The 23,252-nt window shown below is 36.8% G+C and overlaps 1 protein-coding gene across 2 annotated transcripts in view; it reads right to left on the bottom strand.

Annotated features, from left to right (window-relative positions):
- The window catches only part of DNAH12 (dynein axonemal heavy chain 12), a 219,961-nt gene that overhangs the window by 20,366 nt on the left and 176,343 nt on the right, over positions 1 to 23,252 (bottom strand). For both annotated transcript variants that reach the window (XM_082639578.1, XM_082639577.1), the window contains 7 exons: positions 22,784 to 22,976; positions 18,717 to 18,889; positions 13,879 to 14,019; positions 8,385 to 8,543; positions 8,047 to 8,191; positions 564 to 714; positions 100 to 353 (listed from right to left, as the gene is read on the bottom strand). In XM_082639578.1, the coding sequence (XP_082495704.1) occupies positions 100 to 353; positions 564 to 714; positions 8,047 to 8,191; positions 8,385 to 8,543; positions 13,879 to 14,019; positions 18,717 to 18,889; positions 22,784 to 22,976 (1,216 nt within the window). The remainder of the gene's footprint in view (positions 1 to 99; positions 354 to 563; positions 715 to 8,046; positions 8,192 to 8,384; positions 8,544 to 13,878; positions 14,020 to 18,716; positions 18,890 to 22,783; positions 22,977 to 23,252) is intronic.

Here is a 23,252-nt window from a genome sequence, read left to right as displayed (position 1 = left end):
TATTTTTAAAACCTCTTAAGGTTAAGCATTTAAGATATACAATGTATCAATAACACATAACCAAATAAATGTACTAAACTCCTTAGGAAATAAACATACTTTTGGAGATGGGTAACTTGTGAGCCAAAGCCTAAAGGATGAGTTACAGCTTTCGGGAGAAAAATCTTCACATATTTTTTCCAACATGGGCATCCAGGAGACAGCAAGGTGACAGTTCTGTAGGCAAACCCAAGTTCCTTCCTTTATTGCTGCGTTAATCATTTCTGTTGCAATTGGTCCTTGTCCCTGTCCCAGTGAAATAGCTTGAAATTTATTTCCAGACATAGCTTTATCATTTGCAAATTTCAGTAGGCCTAAGAGGGCACAAAAAAATAAATGGTTTCACTGCTTACTCTAAAATTATAAAATATGCCTTATGTTTCAGTGTATACGTATTTAATTGTTAAAAATTCTAGTTACCTTTCCTTATAAATACCGAATTTACTAATTTACACTCATCTAAGAAATAGATATTGAACAAGATGATTTATTTATAATTTATTAAGTTGACATTATGCACTTACTGGCCATGGGATCTGCTCCTGGAGATAACACAAAAATTAAAGGAATGGTGCAATTTGAATCCAAATAACTCTTTGCCAAATCAAATGGTGGAGGCTCTACAAACTTTTTCCCTAGTTTGTCAGTTACATAGTTAGTTATGGCTGGAGTTATCTGTTGAAGAGAGAAAAAATACGATCTTTAGAATAACTTTTATTTCACATAACAACTTTGATTATTACTGAAAACCGACAGAGTAAACTATGAGTCTAATGGATAAGAAAAGCATGCAGCATATCATAGGCAAAGCACTAATTTTCCTAATACATAAAAGTTATCTATAAATTGATGGGACAAGACTAACACTCCAAAAGAAAATGAGCAAAGAAGATAAACAGTTTACAGAAAATGAAATAGAAATGGATCTTAAACATATGAAAAGATGCTCAACCTCATTTCGTATAGCAGAGACTGCAAACTGTCCCCATTCTGTGTCTCCTTTTGGTAACAGAACCCCAAGTTTTCTCAACCTTTCACGCAGCTAGATGTGGCCAGGTGACTAAGTCTTGGCCAGAGAAATACAAATAGACATTATATATGGAGCTTCCAGATCCTATTTTTTATAAGGAAACTGTTTGTCTTCAATACTCTCTTTTCCTGTTCAACAGATGTGGTGCTCATGATCCAGCTTCAATCTCACTGACAAAGACCACACTTTAGGAGTCTTCTCTAGCATGAGAGAAGGAACTTGAATCTCTGGATGATCTCAAGAACAGAGGTGCCCTGCCAGCCCTCAAGCAATACTCTGGGCTGTTAGGAGAGATAGAGAAAATAACTCCTATTTTATTTCAGCTACTGTATTTTAGGTCCCTTTGTTACAGCAGCTTTGTCTATACCCTAACACTTATAAATAAGAAAAATACAAATTATAATTATACTTAGATACCATTTTTCACCATCAGCTTGTTATATAAATGGGACAAAGATAGCCTGTGTGTATTTACCCCTGGATTGTTTATTTTTCACAGTAGGCTAAAACCTGTTAGCTCAAAAGTCCACTGGCACCAAACTCAAAATGTTACATATCCAACTGTTTTAAACATAGCCCAAAATAAGCAGATTTTTAACCATTTAGAGTCTGCCTACTTTTCACCCAACATCTGCTAGCCATAAAAAGATAAGCCCCAGGATATAAAGACCCCAAGCCACTGCTGCCCTTCAGAGCTCTGACACAGAGACTCCCAGCCGCCATGCTGATAAATAATGTCGCCCAGATACCACACAAGTCCCCTCTCCATTAGGAATTCCCTCGCCTTCACCTCTCCTTTGGAGTTGTGGACCTCCCCTCACTCCCAGCCTCTGGACAGACACCTGCTATGAGGGATTTCTTCCTCCCCAACAAACAAACCTATCAAAATAACATCTAATGAAACTCATGTGCGTTACTGCCACCTCCATCAGCTCCAGAATCCACAACCCCTCTGCACAGATTGGCAAAGATCCAAAAGTTTGGCAACAGGGCTTCCCTGGTGGCGCAGTGGTTAAGAATCCGCTTGCCAATGGAGGGGACACGGGTTTGAGCCCCGGTCTGGAAAGATCCCACATGCCGCAGAGCAACTAAGCCCACGCACCACAACTACTGAGCCTGTGCTCTAGAGCCCATAAGCCACAACTACTGAGCCCATGTGCCACGACTACTGAAGCCCACATGCCTAGAGCCTCTGCTCCACAACAAGAGAAGCCACCACAATAAGAAGCCCGCGCACCACAACTAAGAGTAGCCCCCACCCGCCGCAACTAGAGAAAGTCTGCACGCAGCAACGAAGACACAACACAGCCAAAAATAAATAAATAAATAAATAATTTTAAAGTTTGGCAACATACTGTGTGGGCAAAAGTACAGGTAAACAGATATTTTCTTACACTCCTGAGGAAGAGCAATCTGGTATAACTTTCATGGAGGACAATTTGAAAGTATCCATAAAATTACAGAGGGCAGGGCCTTCCCTGGTGGCACAGTGGTTGAGAGTCCGCCTGCCGATGCAGGGGACGCGGGTTCGTGCCCCGGTACGGGAGGATCCCACATGCCGCGAAGCGGCTAGGCCCGTGAGCCATGGCCGCTGAGCCTGCGCGTCTGGAGCCTGTGCTCCGCAACGGGAGAGGCCACAGCAGTGAGAGGCCCGCGTACCGCAAAAAAAAAAAAAAAAAAAAAAAAAAAAATTACAGACGGCAAATCCACTGACATAGCAATTTTGTTCCTAGGAATTTATTCTGATATATAGTTGCACATGTGAGAAATGACTTTTGAATAAGGTTATTCATTGCAGCATTTTTATAATAAATAATATGTAAATATTATAAAGATCCATCAATAGAAACTGGCTAAAGAAATTATTGTACACTCATACAATGGAATACCATGCAATTGTAAAAAAAAAAAAAGAGAGAACACTATTTATGAATTAGTAGAGAAAAAAGCAATATGCAAAACAGTGGATGCGACCGTTTGTGTTGAAAATAAATGGAAAAAGAATTTATATGTATGTACATTTATATGTGTATAAAAGGACAAGAAGAAGCAGATAACATTAACTGCTTGAGAGGAAGGATGATGAATGGCTGAGAGAAGGAGACTGGAGGCACACTTTTCATTGTATTCATATATTCATGTGATTCAAAACAGTGCATCACTTTTGAACCACAGGAAGATGTGACTTACTTATAAATTATATTAAAATTAATTAAAAATAAAAGAATGCTGTTCATCAATATTAGCAGCAGAAAAATCAGTACAAAGAGGTATCAGACATTATCTTCTAAATGCCAAACGACTTTCTAAAGGGAATGTGTAGGAATTTGATGGAGAGAGGAGTGATCATCACAGGTTTCTTTGGTCCTGGAAGGTTTGCGGAATACATGGGGAGGAAGGATAGAGGCTTCTATATGGGTAATTTACTGTAGTTGTGAGCAATTCTGTAGTTTTAAATAGTAGAAGTTTCAAGGAGAAGAATAGTAGAAGTTTCAAGGAGCTTCTATATGGGTAATTTTGTGTAGTTGTGAGCAATTCTGTAGTTTTAAATAGAAGTTTCAAGCTGAAAAGAGGTCTGATTAGCGAAGGTAATAAGACTGCAAAGCTGTACTTTTGTCATTATTCTACAGGTATTGACAGCCTCCTGAAGGTTTTTTTTAATAAAGAGCTCACAATGACATAGCAGCTTTTTCTTTCTTTCTTTCTTTCTTTTTTTTTGCTGTACGCAGGCCTCTCACTACTGTGGCCTCTCCCATTGCGGAGCACAGGCTCCGGACGCGCAGGCTCAGCGGCCATGGCTCACGGGCCCAGCCGCTCCACGGCACGTGGGATCCTCCCGGCCCGGGGCACGAACCCGTATCCCCTGCATCGGCAGGCGGACCCCCAACCACTGCGCCACCAGGGAAGCCCTTATTTCTTTCTTTAGTAACCACACGTGAGCAATGATGAAATCTTTTTCATCCTTTTACCATTAACACCATGTAGAGTTTCTACCTAGCACAGGAGATCTTCAGTATACATTTTTAAGGAAAGGGAGATGCTGAGGACACAGAGACCTTGCTCCGCATTACCCTACGCACTGGCCAGGGGCAATGCTCCCTGACATGATGTAACTGCAATCGAGTATGATAGTTTTCTATAGAAAAAGTATCTTGTTCCAGTAATTTAACATGAGAAGAAGTTATAAGATTTTTCTATAATATTAAAATATATATTTTAATCCTTCATGTAAGATACTCTAGAGAAGATATTATGGAGACTTAGACCTGGATATGGGCTTTGTGATGATTAATTTTATGTGCCAGCTTGGCTAGGGCACAGTATGTAAATACCTGTTAAGGTATTTTTAAAATAAGATTAACATTTAAATCAGTAGACTTTGAGCAAAGTAGATTACTCTCCATAATGTGATTCGGCCTCATTCAATCAGTTGAAGGCCTTAAGAGAAAAAAGACCGATTTCTACTGAGGAAGAGGGAATTCTGTCAGTAGACCAGCTTTGGACTCAAGCTGCAACATCAGCTCTTCCCTGGGTCTGCAGTCTGCAGATTTTGGACTTGCCAGCTTCTCACAATCATGTGAGCCAATTCCTTAAAATCAACAGAATCCTACTGATTCTGTTGCTCTGGAGAATCCTGACTAACACAGACTTTAACTGAATTTGGTTTAATGCAATTAAATTCAACTCAACTCACAGATATTTACTGAGATGTCCAACCATCTGCCAGGTACTGCTTTAAGTCCTGGAGATATTGAACAAAATAAGACACAGGTCCTGACCTCAAGAAGCTCAGAGTCCAGTGGGAGACCCTACCAAATAAACAGACAATTATTGTGTATTCCAGTGTGGTCAGTGTGGTGTTTAAGCACAGGATCCCAAGCATGGCAGACAAACCAGTAACCCCACATGTGGTACTGAAACAACATCTCCACTGGTCATCACAGAGCCATTCTGTGGAATGCAAATAGGCAGGGGTTTCCCAGATGCAGAGCTACTCATTCCTAAGTTTACCATGAACAAGAGAAGCTATTTGTGATAAAATAATGAATAAAGCACTGTTTTGGCCTTCAAGGGACTTATTTTCTAGTGAAAGGAACATATATATATATACATACAACTATCAGGTAGGAAAGAATGAGGTACATTTTAATAATGTACAAAGGTCTTTGGGAGTTAGAGTAAGGAGAAATACTCAGAAGTCATGCAATTATATAGGCCTCTGTTTGAACCTACTCAGAGACTGAATGAAGCATTAGATAATGCTCCTTGTGAAACTTTACTAAAAACATAAAAGGTAAAAAAAAAAAAAAAAAAAAAAAGGAAAAAGAAAAGACAGGACCATTGCAATCACTTTTCAATACCTTCATTTTATATGTGGTTGTAACTGGAACTCAGAAAGGTGAAGTGACTTACTCAAAGTTTTAAGCTACATATATAAGCATAGTTTTTAGTTTTTGGGGTTTTTTTTAACATCATTATTGGAGTATAATTGCTTTACAATGGTGTGTTAGTTTCTGCTTTATAACAAAGTGAATCAGCTATACATATACATATATCCCCATAACTCCTCCCTCTTGCGTCTCCCTTCCCCCCCTCCCTATCCCACCCCTCTAGGTGGTCACAAAGCACCGAGCTGATCTCACTGTGCTACGCGGCTGCTTCCCACTAGCTATCTACTTTACATTTGGTAGTATTTATAAGTTAGCTTTTAGTTTTTTGTTTAAAATTTTTCCTTTCGTAACACTATAACACTTTTCTCGAGTGTATGAAAATTGGTATCAGCCTATTTATTTCACCTAAAGAAAGATTTTTGTGCATGTTTGAACTAATAAAATTATGACACATTCAAGATTTTCTACTATCTTCTGCTTCTAGTCAATATGGAGGAAAGGGACCAGATTTACCTTCTTGCCATAAAGAACTAAAAAATGGGCAATATTAATGAAACAGCCATTTTCAGATATAAGGCTGTTCAGACAATAGGTGGTACAGGATAGTGATCCCTGATAAAAAAGAAACAAACAAGGTGAGACCTATTATTCCCTTGACTTTCCTCTGGGAGATACATTCCAGACTGTGGAACAAGGAGAGCAACTGAAAGTAGTACAACACGGTGTTGCTGAGTTGGGAAGACAGGAATCAGAGTTCAAGGAGGCTCAGGCTGCTGGAAGTTTCAGAGTTCAAATTTGAAGGGAAGTATCCAGAGAAAGAGCTCAGGAATCTGCATAATATTGTTCTTGTATCTTTGCTGAACACCATGGTATGTATACCTAGGCCAAGCAAAGAGTGACTGGGGAGCTGTGAACTTGGGCTATGAGGAGCTACCAGAGTTCATGAAAGGCTGGGAATCATTCAAGTTCCCAGTAGCCACAATGGAGAGTCCTTGGTGATCACCTGGGACATTCAGTAAAGGCCCTAGAAGGACCACACTTTAGCCATGGAACTAAACTATCCATGGAGTAAAGGCTATTCTATACCTGCGCTAACAAATCTTAAAAACAATCTTTGAAAGGAGCAATCTGGGGCTTTCCTGGTGGCGCAGTGGTTGAGAGTCTGCCTGCCGATGCAGGGGACGCCGGTTTGTGCCCCGGTCCAGGAAGATCCCACATGCTGTGGAGCAGCTGGGCCTGTGAGCCATGGCCGAAGGGCCTGCGCGTCTGGAGCCTGTGCTCCGCAACAGGAGAGGCCACAACAGTGAGAGGCCCGCGTACAACAACAACAACAACAAAAAAAGAAAGGAGCAATCTGAATTTAACTGTATAGTCAAAGGGGTAGGTAAACCTTTTCTATAGAGAACTAGATAGTAAATATTTTAGGTGTGTTGGGCCACATACACTTTCTGCTGCTTATTCTTTTTCTTTTTAATTTACTTATTTTATTTAATTTATTTTTGGCTGCGTTGGATCTTCGTTGCTGCACGTGGGCTTCTCATTGTGGTGGCTTCTCTTGCTGCGGAGCATGGGCTCTAGGCGTGCAGGCTTCAGAAGTTGTGGCATGTGGGCTCAGTAGTTGTGGCTTGTGGGCTCTAGAGTGCAGGCTCAGTAGTCGCGGTGCACAGACTTAGTTGCTCTGCGGCATGTGGGATCTTCCCAGATCAAGGCTCGAACCCGTGTCCCCTGCACTGGCAGGCAGACTCTTAACCACTGTGCCACCAGGGAAGTCCTATTATTTTTCTTTAAAACAACCCTTTAAAATGCAAAAATCATTTACAGTTCATGGGCTGGACAAAAATAGGTCACTGGCTAGATTTGGCCCAGAGGTGTTGTTTGCTAACCCTGAACTAGCAGAACAAAAGTCAACAATCTTTAAAGGAAGATGACAAAATCAAAATCATAAACAATGTCCAGCATCCAATCAAACATTACTGGGCATGCCAGGATGTGGGAAAATATAATCTATAACCAAGAGTAAAATCAGTCAGTAGAAACAGATCCAGAAATGATGGAATTAGCAGTCAAGGATTTAAAAACAGTTATTATAATTGTTTTCAAGTATTTAAAGAAAAATATAAACAGAATGAAAACAGAAATAGAATATATAAAAAAGAACAAAATGAACGTTCTGTAAATGAAATATACAGTTGCTGAAACAAAAATTAATTGGATGGAATTAATAGCAGATTAGACACTACGAAAGAAGAAATCACCAAATTTAAAGATAGCAATAGAAACTGTCCTGAAGTACAGTGATACAAAGGATTTTAAAGTAATTAACAGAGTATCAGTCACCTATGGTATAATATCAAGCAGTCTAATGTATATTTAATTGGAATCATGGGAAAAAAATATTTGAAGAAATAATGGCCAAAGTTTTTCTCAAGTTGAGGAAAACTATAAACCTACATATCCAAGGAACTCAATGAACCCATGTGAGCATCTGAAATAAAGGTTAAAGTACCAAATAACAATAACTTTAAACCTAGTACTTCGTAAATGGCAAATTATCTGGGTTCCAAATAGAACACATTTGTCTTTTACCTTATCAGGTCTTAAGCACCGAAGAATTATGATTTTCTGTAGTTCATTTAGCCTCGTATCCATTGGTGCTGGAAATTTAGCATTGTGTGGCTCTTTACTATTGTAGATCTCCCGCCATTCAGCTATATTGTCACAAAAATGATTCCTAATGGAAAGAAAAGCTTAATGATTATCCTTTCATTGGGAAAAAATTTTAAAAAGAGATTGTTGAATGAGGAGATGAATCAAGACAGCTATAGAACTATTTTTTAAAAATCACTAGATTAAATTAAAAAATCACTAGATTACAAATTTACCCATCACTATCCAATGCTAAGTCATTGTGTTTAAACAACTACCTGAGTCCTTTGAATGCAGGAAATTCACTTGCACGACAGATTTCCTCCCAGCTTTTATCCTGTAGCCAAGTTGGATCAGGATTTTTCTCAGAACTCTTAAGACTTACACCTCCAGTTAAAAGAAACATCAGTTCCTGGTATTCAATCTCTTTCTTTGCCCTGTGTTCCCAAAATAAGGACTGCTGTAAATTGTTGTTTTAAAATTGAATGAAGTCAATTTCTGCTTATATAGCCTGGATAAAACAATCAGAACTGACCTACCCTACTGCTATAAACAACTAGAAACTGGAAAAAAATAAAAGAAACAATTGTTTTTAGACATTATAATAGCTAGTGCAGGACTGTGTGGTCCATGAAAAAAAGGGAGACAAGGTGATCCCCATGATTGCCTCAGCTAACCGCCAGGAGGCACTTTTCAGACTACAAAGCATGAGGGTAATCAAATCAGAATCTAGGAGTACTGCTGAGTTGAAGAGACAGAGATCAGAGTTAAGGAAGGCTAAGGTGGCTGGAATTTGTGGGCAGAGTACCAGAAGGGAGGGAGATACATGGACATGGATGAGGAGCTCCAGAAATCTGCATACAAATCCTTTTGATTCTATTGCTAAATGCTAAGTTATGTATGAGTAGGGTAAAACTCCAGGAGGCCAGGCAAAGAATATCTGGGGAGCTGCAAACTAAGTAGCTACCAGAGCTCACACAGGACTGAACATATGAGTTATTGCCAACTAGAGTTGAATCTTTATTGAACACCAGAGGAATTCAGTGGTGACACTGGAGATACTTTAGTAGTGAAGCTAACCTAGCTGTAGAATAAAGTCTACTCTAAAACTGTCATAAGAAATCTTAAAAATAAGACTTGAAGAGGTCAAACGAATTCAGTATAATTTAAGTACCTGCAAAAGTAAAGTCTAGTGCTCTTTAAAGGAATAAAAAAAAAAAAGAGAGAGAGAAAAACAAATACCATATGCTAACACATATAAATGGAATCTAAGAAAAAAAAAAAAGGTCATGAAGAACCTAGGGGTAAGACGGGAATAAAGACACAGACCTACTAGAGCATGGACTTGAGGATATGGGGAGGGGGAAGGGTAAGCTGTGACAAAGTGAGAGAGTGGCATGGACATATATACACTACCAAAGGTAAAATAGATAGCTAGTGGGAAGTAGCCGCATAACACAGGGAGATCAGCTAGGTGGTTTGTGACCACCTAGAGGGGTGGGATAGGGAGGGTGGGAGGGAGGGAGACGCAAGAGGGAAGAGATATGGGAACATATGTATATGTATAACTGATTCACTTTGTTATAAAGCAGAAAGTAACACACCATTGTAAAGCAATTATACTCCAATAAAGATGTTAAAAAAAAAAAAGACCCAGCACTTACCAATGTAAAATTCACAACATCCATAACCAGAAGAAAAGTCAGTACATAGATACGATGTAGAAGTGATAGAGATGATATAACAAGCAGATAAGAATGTTAAAAGAGCTATTATAAACATGCTGAAGGAGTGAAAGCGAAACATGAACATAATGAAGAGAGAAGTGGGCAAAATAAAAAATAACCAAATGAAATTTGTAGAGATAAAAAATTAAAATCTGAAAGAAAAATTCACTGACTTTTTCTCAGATTTACAGAAATTGAAAGTATGCATTACCAGTAGACCTACACTATAAGAAATGTTCAAGGAAATTTCAGGTAGATGGAAATTTGAATCAACAAAAAAGAATAAAGAGCATCAGAAATGGTAACTAGTAGATAAACATAAATGACATTTTTCTGTTACTTATGTCTCTTTTAAAAGTAATTGACTATAGCTAAATAACAATGTGCTGTGGGCTTTATAACATATATAAAAGTAAAATGTATGACAATAAAACAAAAGGGGAAAGATAAAAGTATATTGTTTTCAGTTCTTATATATATATGAAGTAGTATAATTTTACCTGAAGATAGACTATAATAAGTTCAAAGGTATACCATAACCTAAACAAATCACTAAAATAATAAAACATAAAATTATAGCTAATAAACCAACAAAGGAGATAAAATGGAATCATAAAAATACTCAATTTAAAGAAAAACAGATTTATAGAGACATGGATGAGCCTAGAGACTGTCATACAGAGTGAAGTAAGTCAGAAAGAGAAAAAGAAATATCGTATATTAACATATATATGTAGAATCTAGAAAAATGGTACAGATGAACCAGTTTGCAAGGCAGAAATAGACACACAGGTGTAGAGAACAAATGTATGGACACCAAGGGGGGAAGGGGGGTGGGATAAATTGGGAGATTGGGATTGACATGTATACATTAATATGTATAAAACAGATAACTAATGAGAACCTGTTATGTAAATAAATAAATAAATAAAAATAAAACCCACAGGTTAAAAAAATAAATAAAACAGACACTAAGTTCCCCCCCAAAAAAGAAAAAATAAAAATAGAAAATGAGGAAACGTGCAACAAAGAACAGATGGGCAAAACAAAATAAATCATAAGATGGTAGATTTAAACATAACTCTATCTATTATCTCATTAAATGTAAACAGTCTAAACAATTTCATTAAAGGTAGTGATTATCAGATTGGATAAAACAAGTAAGACCTAATTACATGCTGTCTATAGACACAGTTTAAATATAAAACAAATAGGTTAAAAGTAAAAGTATGGGGCTTCCCTGGTGGCGCAGTGGTTGAGAGTCCGCCTGCCGATGCAGGGGACGCGGGTTCGTGCCCTGGTCCAGGAGGATCCCACATGCCGCGGAGCGGCTGGGTCCGTGAGCCATGGCCGCTGAGCCTGCGCGTCTGGAGCCTGTGCTCCACAATGGGAGAGGCCACAGCAGTGGGAGGCCCATGTACAGCAACAAAAAAAAAAAAAAAAAAAAAAGTAAAAGTATGGAAAAATATATACCATGCTAACACTATTGAAAAGAAAGCTGGAGGGGCTACAATAATATCATACAAAGTAGATTTCAGAGCAATAAATATTACCAGGGATTTTAAAAAGTCAAGTCAATTTATTAAGAGGACGTAACAGTCCTAAACATTTATACATCTAATAACAGAGCATCAAAACACAAAGTAATATTGATAGAACTGCAAGGAGAAGTCTCTATAGTTAGAGATTTCAACTCTCTCTCTATAACTGAACAAGTAGATAGAAAATCAATAAAGATATAGACGATATATGGACCATCTTGACCTCCTTGACATTTTAGAACATTCCACCCAAGAACAGCAAAATACACATTCTTTCCAAGAGCACATAGAACATTTACAAAGATGGATCATATTCTGGGCCATCTAAAGTCTCATTCATAAAATTTCTGGAACAGGAATAACTATAGAGACAGAAAGCAGATCAGTATTACCTGGGGTTGGAAGTAAGAGCAGGAATTGACTAAACTGGCAAAAGGAAACTTCTGGGGATGATGGAAGTGTTCTAAAACTGGATTTTGGTGATGGTTGCACAATTATATAAATGTACTAAAAATCATCTAACTGTATTCTTACAATGGGGGAATTGCATAATGTGGCAATTATACCTAATAAAGCTGAAAAAAAGAGGATATCTCTATTGAGCGACTTCCATTTATATTAATAGAAAAAGGTGCAAAAGAACATTTACAGTATATTCCCTTTGTGTAAGAAAGGAAAATAAGAAAAACATAAACAAATTTATATAAACACACACGCACACACTTCACAAAAATTTACTCGAAATGAATCGTAGACCTAAATGTAAAATGCAAAACTACAAAATTCCTAGAAGACAACATAGGAAAAAATCTAGGAGGCTTTAGGTATGGCAATAACTTTTTAGATACACACCAAAGGCATGATCCATGAAAAAAAGAATTGATAAGGTGGACTTCATTAAAATTTAAAACATTTGCTCTGCAAAAGACAGAGAATAAGAAGGCAAGCTACACACTAGGAGAAAATATTTCCCAAAGATGTATCTGATAAAGGACTGTCATCCAACTCAACAACAAAAGATGAACAACCAAACTGATTAATAAATGGACAAAAGACCTAACAGATGCCTCACCAAAAAAGATATAAAGATACCAAATAAGCAAATGAAAATATTTTCAATATTATATATCATTAGTGAATTGCAAATTAAAACAAGATTACACTATGCATCTATTAGAATGGTGAAATCCAGAACACTGACAAGACCAAATGCTGGCAAGGTTGTGAAGCAACAGGAATTCTCATTCATTGCTGGTAGAATACAATGGATTAAGGAATGTAAACTATATGCTTGTTGAGCCTCTTCTGGGATCTGTGATGCAGAATGGGTTTAGACTTTCACTTAGGACCCATTTTCAAAGTAATTTTCACAGAGAAAATATTAGTCAAGAAGGAAAATCTTTTAATATTTTAATGGTCCCATGAGTGAGAAAATAAAGGTGCTCCTTCAGCACCTTCCCCTGCCCAATATGTTCTGGCCCCTGAGTTTTTGCTTTTTCCAGAGTGTGGGTCAGTTTCAACATTCAGGACACCAAGGACCACAAGCCAAGATTCCTAAAAATGCTGAGGTGCTGCATAGAATCTCTTGGAAGACAGTTTCTTATAAAACTAAACATACTCTTAGCCATGATCCAGCAATCACACTTCTTAGTATTTAACCAAATAAGTTAAAAACTTATGTGCATACAAAAACCTGCAGTTTTATTCATACTTTTCAAAACTTGCAAGCAACCAAGATGTCCTCCAGTAGGTGAATAGATAAACTACAGTACATCCAGACAATGAAATATTACTCAGTGCTAAAAAGAAATGAACAATCAAGCCATGAAAAGACATAGAAGAATCTTAAATGCGTATTATTAAGTGAAAGAAGCCAATCTAAAACCTCTATTTCTTTCTTTTTTTTTTGGGGGGGGGGGCCACGCCACACGTCTTGCAGGATCTTAGTTCCCTGACCAGGCCGGCAGTGAAAGCACCGAGTCCTAAGTGCTGGACTGCCAGGGAATTCCCTGAAAACTCTATTTCTTGATCTGAGTGGTAGTTATGCAGATTTTTGCTTTGTATGAATTTACCAAACTGTACCTAAACATTTTGTGAGCTTTTCTGTATGATCCAAATTTTAAAAATCAAATATCAAAACACCAATACTACTATAGAGAAATGTACAAGTAAAATCATGAATTATGCAGAGCTAAAACATGATATCCTTCTGTGAGAAGCCATTGATTAGGTTTTCCAGGCAAGTTTTTTTTGTTTGTTTGTTTGTTTGTTTGCGGTACGCGGGCCTCTCACTGTTGTGGCCTCTCCCATTGCGGAGCACAGGCTCCGGACGCGCAGGCTCAGCGGCCATGGCTCACGGGCCCAGCCGCTCCGCGGCATGTGGGATCCTCCCAGACCAGGGCACGAACCCGTGTCCCTTGCATCGGCAGGTGGACTCTCAACCACTGCGCCACCAGGGAAGTCCCAGGCAAGTTTTTAAAATAAAGAGAAAGCAAGTAACTTACAAAAGAAGATCGGCACATAATAAAAAAGAAAACAATAGCTTGTCCTTCTCAAACAGTGATCGGCATATATTACAATACAAGTTGTATGTGAAGTGGTCATTTAAATACCGTAGGCGCTTTTCCAAAATTTTGGATTTGTTACTGAAAGGTTAAAAAAAAAAGGAAAATATATTGAGTCAAGTAAAACTAAGAAAAAATAAGTAACATATGAATTAACATACAAGTTGTTTTTATTTTATCGAAATAACCACTGTTGAAAATATGAAACTACACACACACACACACACACACACACACGTGTGCATATATTGGGTTCACCAAAAAGTTCATTCAGGAAAAATCCTGAACGAACTTTTTGGCCAGCCCAATAAAAATGGTGACATCTGAGTAAGCTCTCTGGATTGTACCAGTGTGAACTTCCTGGTTGTGATACTATACTATAGTTATATAAGATATTATCATTGGAAGGGAACCCTCATGCACTATTGGTGGGAATGTAAATTGGTACATAGTCCCACTATGAAAAACAGTATGGGAGTTTCTCAAAAAAATAGAAATAGAACTACCATACAATCCAGCAATGCCACTTCTGGGTATTTACCCCCCACAAAACTCCAAAAACACTAATTCAAAAAGATATATGCACCCTATGTTTACTGCAGCATTATTATTTTTTTAATTGAAGTATAGTTGATTTACAATATTGTGTACATTTCAGGTGTACAGCACAGCGATTCAGTTATACATTTATATATATACATATAAATCTATATATTCTTTTTCAGATTCTTTTCCCTTATACGTTATTACATAATATTGAGTATAGTTCCCTGTGTTGTATAGTATGTCCTTGTTGGTTATCTATTTTATACATAGCAGTGTGTATATGTTAATCCCAGTCTCCTAATATATCCCTCCCTCGACTCCTGTTTTCCCCTTTGGTAACCATAAATTTGTTTTCTGTGTCTGTCTCTTTCTGTTTTGGAAATAAGTTCATTCGTGTCTTTTTCTGTTAGAGTCCACGTACAAGCGATGTCATATTTGTCTTTCTCAGTCTGGAATACTTCACTTAGTATGAGAATCTCTAGGTCCATCCATGTTGCTGCAAATGGCATTATTTCATTCTTTTTTATGGCTGAGTAATATTCCACTGTACATATATACCACATCTTTTTTTTTTCTCTCTTCTTTTTATTAATGTAGTATATCATATTGATTGATTTTTTTAAACATCTTTATTGGAGTATAATTGCTTTACAATGGTGTGTTAGTTTCTGCTTTATAACAAAGTGAATCAGCTATACATATACATATATCCCCATATCTCCTCCCTCTTGTGTCTCCCTCCCACCCTCCCTATCCCACCCCTCTAGGTGGTCACAAAGCACTGAGCTGATTATCTTTTCAAATTATGGTTTTCTCTGTATATATGCCCAGGAGTGGGATTGCAGGATCATATGGTAGTTCTATTTTAAGTTTTTTAAGGAACCTCCATACTGTTCTCCATAGTGGCTGTACCAGTTTACATTCCCACCAACAGTGTAAGAGGGTTCCTTTTTCTCCACACCCTCTCTAGCATTTATTTGTAGACTTTTTGATGATGGCCATTCTGACTGGTGTGAGATGATACCTCACTGTAGTTTTGATTTGCATTTCTCTAATAATTAGCGATGCTGAGCATCTTTTCATGTGCCTTTTGGCCATCTGTGTGTCTTCTTTGGAGAAATGTCTATTTAGGTCTTCTGCCCATTTTTTGATTGGAATTTAAGTGTCCATCAATAGATGACTGAATAAAGAAGATGTGGTATATATACACAATATATACTTAGCCATAAAAAAGAAAATTTGCCATTTGCAACAACATGGAAGGAACTAGAGTGTATATGCTAAGTGAAATAAGTGAGATAGAGAAAAATATCATATGATCTCACTTATATGTAGAATCTAAAAAACGAAACAAATGAACAAACAAAACAACACAGAAACAGATTTATAGATACAGAGAGCAAACTGGTGGTTGCCAGAGGGGATGGGGTAGGGGCCATATAGGTGAAGGGGATTAAGAGGTACAAATTTCCAGTCAGAAAATAAATCAGACATGGGATGCAACATAGCATAAGGAATATAGTCAATAATATTGTAATACTTTTGTACAGTGACAGATGGTTACTAGACTTATTGTCGTGATCATTTCTTAATGTATTTAAATGTTGACTCACTATGTTGTACACCTGAGACTAACATAATATTGTATATTATGTTATGTATATCAACTGAAAAAAAAAAGATGTAAGAACTGGAGAAACTGGGTAAAGGGTACATGGGACATCCCTGTACAGTTTTTTGCGTGTGCAACTTTGTATGAAGCTATATGTTAAAAATGGGGTATAATTCTATGAGAAAATGAAATATGGTTTATACCATCTCTCTATTTTCAAAATTCTAAATTTCTTATTGTAATCCCAAATGACTGAAAACAATCAGTTAATTAAAAAGCACCTACTGAATATCTATTAGTGTGAGAATCTAAGCTGGGGAGGGAACTGTAAGAAATAAAGAATTATGAAACATTTACCTGCCTCAAAGAAGCATAAAATCTAGATCAAGATCCATATGTTAAAAAAAAAAAAGAAAAGAAAACATATGGACAAAAATGATTACTTCTGGATGGGTTATGACTAATAATTATTTTCTTCTTTATACTCTTACATGCTTAAAACTTTTGCAATAAGAATACATTGCTTTCATTTTTTTAGTTCAATTTTTTCAGTAATACTTATGGGAATCTAAGACAATACACCCATTCTAGGAAAGTTTAGCAGTTACTTAAAAAAAAATAAACAAGCAACTACCACATGACCCAGCAACTGCACTCCTGGGCAGTTATCTTGGAGAAATGAAAACTTATGTTCACACAAAAACCTGTCCATGCATTTTATAGCAATTTTATTTGTAAAAGCCAAAACCTGGAAATAACCCAGGTGTCCTGTAACAAGTGAATGATTAAACAAACTGTAGTACATCAATATCATTAAATACCTCTCAGCAATAAAAATAAGTAAACAACCTAAATGAATCCCCAGAGAATTATACTGGGTGAAAAAAAGCCAATTCCCAAAAGTTACATAGTATATGATTCCAGTTATATAACATTCTTGAAGTGACAAAATTATAGAAATGGAGAACAGATTAGTGGTTGCCAAGGGTTACGGTCAGCGTGGGAATGGGAGGAAGGTGAGTATGGCTATAAAAGGGCAACATGGGTATCCTTGTGGTGATGAAAGTACTCTGTATCTTGACTGTGTCAACATCAATATTCTGGTTGTGATATTGTACTATAGTTTCTCAAGATGTCACCATTGAGGAAACTGCATAAAGAGTACATGGGATCGCTGCATTTTTTCTTATAATTGCATGTGAATCTACAATTATCTCAAAATTAAAAGTTTAATTTTTAAAAAGTAATACTTGGATCCATGGGAATGGGATGGAAGGGGAGGGGGTAGTGACACTTCTCTGAGCAGACCTTCTGTATGGGATTTACTTTTGGAGTCATATTGATGGCTTACGTACTCAAAAATATAATATAATGAAAATCAACAAGGAAAAGGGGGAAACTCTAAAATGAAATATAAAAATAAACAAATTACCCTATCTGTATTTCACATGAATAACAAACATCACCATACTAAAGGAGGAAAAACTAACCCAAGTAACTTTTGAATATAGTTTTTTGCATATAAAAACAAAAAGACTGTAAGTTTCTGTGTGAATACACGCATCCAATTCTCTTTAGTATATACCCAAGAATTGCTAGATTTGCTGGAAATACTGGATCATATGGCAAATCTATGTTTAATATTTTGATGAACTTCTAAAAATGTTTCCAAAGTGGATGCATTATTTTACAATCCCACCAGCAGTGTATGAGGGTTCTGATGACTTCACATCCTCGACACTTGTTATTGACATTTATGTCAATTCTTCAACTTGAACATCCTACATCATGTAGGGTATGTTAATTCAAATTCCAAATCCCAACTGGGAAAGCTTAGGGATTTCAATCACTCAGGAAAGTGTTATACCAAGAGCCCATGTAGAACACATATGCTAGGCTCAAATCATATTTTTATTCTACTTAACAAGTTACTAAATACCAGATATTGTTAAAAAATACTCTATAAATATTCTTTTTAATTCTCATAACAACTCTTAAAGGTAGGTATTATTATTATCCCTATTTTATAGATAAGAAAAATTGAGGCAATTACAGAAACGTTAGCTGACTTGCCTGTATTCATGCAGCTATTATGTGGCAGAACTGAAATTTAATCCCTTACTCCAGTCTAACTCCAAAATCTGTGTACATTCAGTAATTGGTTAAAGTGAAATTATCTAGCAAATGATTAGAAATGTGGGGCTGAAATTTGTTAGAGACCTCAAGGCTGGAAGAAAGATATATTGGAGTTGCTAGCAAAGATAGGTCATGTGCTTTATCAAAATATTTAAAAGAGAGGGGCAAAAAGACCTAAAGCTAATCCCTCTATGCCTAAATCTTGAGTAGAAGCGAAACAAAACTTAAAATAGAAATGAGGCCTGCTTGCTTGCTTTTTCCTTCTTTCTTTCCTTCCTTCCTCCCTTCCTCCCATCCTTCTTTCCTTCCCTCTTCCCCTTCCTTCCCTCCGTTCTTCCTTCCTCCCTTCACTTTTCCCATATTTTGTAATGTTCTATAGTGAATATGTATTATATAAACAGTAAGAAAAAAATTACATATTTTAAATGGAAAGGATGGTGAAAATCCAACCTAGGGAGCATGAATGAAGCTAGAGAATGTTTACCTGTCATGAATAGAGTTGATATAAAGGTTCACAAACCAGATGAGAGAGTATTGGTACATGGGATCGATGTTAGCCAGGTCTGCAATGCTAAAGAATAATACTGATGCATGTTTAGCAATAGGTCTATAGCCTTCTCGAGACTCTGCTATTTTGAGTTCTGTTTTTTCGGCAATCTAGAAGAAGAGAAAAATCAAGATTAAGAAATAGGAGATGTTTTAATTATGTATTTTTCATATAATGAAATTTATATTAAAAATATCCCCTAACTTAATGACAAAATTATACAGGCATAGTTTACATCAAAGGGCTTTACTATGCTAAAATCTATAAAAAAAAAGAAAGGGAGGGACTACCCTGGTGGTCCAGTGGTAAAGAATCTGCCTTCCAATGCAGGGGACACTGGTTCAATCCCTGGTCTGGGAACTAAGGTCCCATATGCCGTAGGGCAACTAACCCCGTGCACCACAACTACTGAGCCTACGCGCCTCACCTAGAGAGCCTGCGTGCTGCAAACTACAGAGCCCATGTGCTCTGGAGCCCGCGGGCCACAACAAGAGGAAAAAAAACCCGCACGAGAAAAAAAATCCCGTATGACACAACTAGAGAGATGCCCATGCGCCGCAGTGAAGAGCCCATGCATTACAACTAAAGCTCCCACATGCCTCAACAAAGCTCCTGCATGCTGCAACTAAGACCCGATGCAGCCAAAAAATAAAAGTCTAAAAAAGAAAGAAAGGAAAAGGAAGGAAGGAAAGAACTAGGGAGAGAGGGAAGAGGATGAAGAGAGGGTGGAAAGAAGGGAGGTAAAAGAAAGAAAAATATCTTTACAGATTGAAGGTGTAACTACCCACCAATCATCTCTTTCTTATTTGAGGAATACAAAACTGTCAATCTTTGCTTATTCTTTGCCTTCATCTGACATGTATCTATTATTGTCACTCACCCTCTTTTATTTTAATAGGTCAGAGATAGAGAGAGAGGGAGATGGAGAGACAGCAAGTATACATGTGTGTATGGTTTAAGGTGTCAACATGTGTACCAGAACCCAGCACAAAGTCTGACAAAGTAGGAATTCAGAAATATTTGTTGGCTGATGGTTTGATACATTAAGAATACCTTTTTTCAGTGAAATTCTCAAATTTTTAACTTTTCTGGGCTTATAAGGGTATAGATATTTAACCCCAAATGAAAAAATTTCTCTAAGATAACAGCCCTTCAAATGACAACTCAATCTGATAGGTTGATATTCTATAGGAAAAACATGTAGAGCATTTTTCCAACCCTCTCTGTCTTCTTTGGAAATGCTATCCACAGACTCTGTTGAATAAATGTGCCTACGTAGCCATGTTTATATTAAATGATCCTGTTTGTAGCTGATTAAATCAGGTGGGAGGGATAGAACCAGACCCAAAATAAGCTAATTAATTTTCCCTCCAGAGAATGAGAACTTTAGGAGCATCAAAAACTGAAATCAGGTGGTACTTGGCCTTAGTGCTAAAAGGTAATGGTATCAGAGTTGGTTTCTATGTGCAAGATAAACATACGAAGGAACAGTACAAAAGTTTTACAGAAAAAATTGGTCTCCGGATGGAGCAGAAAGAAGCACGTATGAGGATGACGCAACCTTAGAGAAAGGGAGAGACAAAGAGCATAGCAACTTAATGCTTTCCATTAATTCCTGAGGCCTGTATGTACTTCCTATAATTGGGAAAATAAAATGTCCCCTTGTATATTTTTTATTTAAGCTAATTTGTATAGGTTTCTGTTCCTTGCAAGCAAACTTTCCCCCAAATTACAGTGTAGCTTACAATTAAAAGTAAGGTTTGAACCTCAAACTTGACTATAAGTGAAACAAAGTTATCAACAATGGAAATTAATGACATTTTTACAAAAGAAAGCATAATCTTGGTATTCTCATTTAAACCTCCTGTTATTTAACCCTTAATTTTTTCAGCTAAATGCCACTTACCATTAATGGCAACAGTAAGCAAAAACATTTAGCAAATATTGTTATTATTTTTAAAGAGTAAATAATAATTTAACTCAGGTTCCAAGGCTTAATCTGCAGTGTATTTATAAATAGTGTTATATTTATATATACTTGGCTGCTTAGTATGAAACACTAAACTCAAGACATATAGAGTTTTGATTAATTACCATTAATGGCCTAAAATCAAAGGACAAGACATTTTCTAACAAATAAACATTGTGAGCATACGATGTTAAAAGAGGAGAATTTATTATTTGTAAAAATTTCCTGGGCTGTGCTATTTATATATATTATACTTTCCAAGAATCCACAAGACTAAACTTCAACCAAGACAACTTTTGCAGGGAGGGAAGGCTTTGAAACTTATAGAACAAATTCCTTTTTCTAAAAAATACTTATTTACTTAATTGCACAGGGTCTTAGTTGTGGCATGTGAACTCTTAGTTGCAGCATGCATGTGGGATCTAGTTCCCTGACCAGGGATCGAACCGGGCCCCCTGCATTGGGAGGGCGGAGTCTTATCCACTACGCCACCAGGGAAGTCCAGAACAAATTCTTAAAGTTTTGTTTGTGTTTGTTTAATCTTATGGGTTGGGATAAAAGGGAAAAGCAGATTTTAGACTATGTGGGAACACTTTGCTCTGAAGATGGTTTTTCTTACATCTGGGTGGGTGGGTAGATAGAAGTCAGGGCCAGATACAGAGCATGTTTTAAATCGAAATATATAGTGAATTCTAAATTACATTTGTAATGATTAATGAGACCCAGTCAAAAAGACATTATGATTAAATTTCTCTCTTTTTGTAAGATGAAGTATTTGAACCAATAAATATTGATATCTACTTTCCTCTTTGAGTCTAATAGGAAATAAGCTGATAAATGCTTCCTGTCTTTTCTTCCCTTTGAAAAAACACTGTGGTGAGAGGAAAATGAGGAATGGGTTCTGCTCTGACGAACATTAATTGGTAAGGCAGACATTATAGAATATCTCAGCCATGGTCCCCAGATGGGAGGCTACCACAGCATATTACTCTAAGACACTACTCCTTTAGGCTCTCCTGAAATGAAAAACACAAACACAAAACAAAACGGTACACCTGGCTAGAGAGAGTCATTACCATCACATTCACATAAAACTAAACCCATCCCAAGGGGAAAGGTGCCTAGACCTTTTGGAAATCCTCTACCCCAAAACTGGGGTGCATGGGGTAGGGTGCAAACAGAAGGATGCTGAGCAATTAGTGAAATTTCTATTTAGGTTTCTTTTTATTTTGTAATTACGCCAATATTAAGATGTGTTTAATTCACTGGGTGGGCCAAGGAGGATTGAAAGGTCTGAAAATCAGTAAAGTTAGCCTACTAAAGTCATTCTGTATTATCATTTCATTGTGTGAACTTGGGCCTTAACTACTTTTTCTGGGCCCTACTTTTCTCAACTATGAAATGCCAAAGATGACAAATAGCTAAGGCTTCTTCCACCCATAACACTGTAGGATTATATTTTTTAAAAGATGCAATATAAAAATACCATTTAGCTGTGTTAGATGAATTTGCAGTAAGTACATTATTGTATGTGTCTTCCTTCCTCTACCTGCCACTCCCAACTCTCATACCTCTCTCCCAGACAAAAGACAAGGCAATGTCAGAAGATCATCCTTATTAGTTCCTAGAACCACTTACTGTCCAATTAACCAGCAATTACCTTCACACATCTTAAGTTCCAACCAGGAACAGAGGCAAGCCATATTCTCAAACTTAAGTTTTAGGCGAAGAGTCAATTAAAATTTGAATGAACCTGACTAGCTTACCCTACCTACGCAATAATAAAAAGTGTGTTTAAAATTTTTTTCATTCCAAATTTATTTCTTCTGTGTATAGGTGCCACATAGATGACACCAGGTTTTGAATGATTCAACAGTATAAGATATTCTCTTATGAGTTTAAAATTAGTTTCTATCTTTTGGTGTTTTATGAATTCTTTTCCTCTTCCCATAAGCCTAGTATTAGCACTTTCCTTAGGGAGCGGGGGCCCATTGGACTCTTAAGAATCTAAAAATTTCTAGGATTCTTTTTTCACCTGTTGTTTCTTTGTTATCTCATTGGACATCAATTTAGCAGAGTCTAAGATTTTAATTGTACTTTCATCTTCTAAAATGTTCCCTTCTGAAGATGATAATGTTTCTAAAATTTTTTTCTCTATATCTTTTAGCTGTTTCTTATTAGCTGCAGACTGAAGAATAAGAGCATTTCGTTCCTCTTCTAATTCTGGTCTAAAAAGATAAAAACATTTAGTCTAAATTTGTAGTATTTTATCCAAATATTAGATATCACAATTTTGTAGACAGTTAAAATAATTTTGTAGACATATAATACAAATTAAGATGATTAATCTCTTTATCCTAACCTAAGGAAAAAAATACTCCCATGAAAATAATAATTTGAGAAATTCAAGCAAAAAAAAGCATTAATTACATATATGTAAAATGTGACAATAACATATACTACAGTAAGTCTAAGAAAATGTTAAATTTATCCATATGGCTTAG

This window comes from Mesoplodon mirus, assembly GCF_964341445.2.
Source record: "Mesoplodon mirus genome assembly, chromosome: 12".
Taxonomy (NCBI): Eukaryota; Metazoa; Chordata; class Mammalia; order Artiodactyla; family Ziphiidae; genus Mesoplodon; species Mesoplodon mirus.
This window is presented reverse-complemented; position numbering and strand designations above follow the sequence as displayed.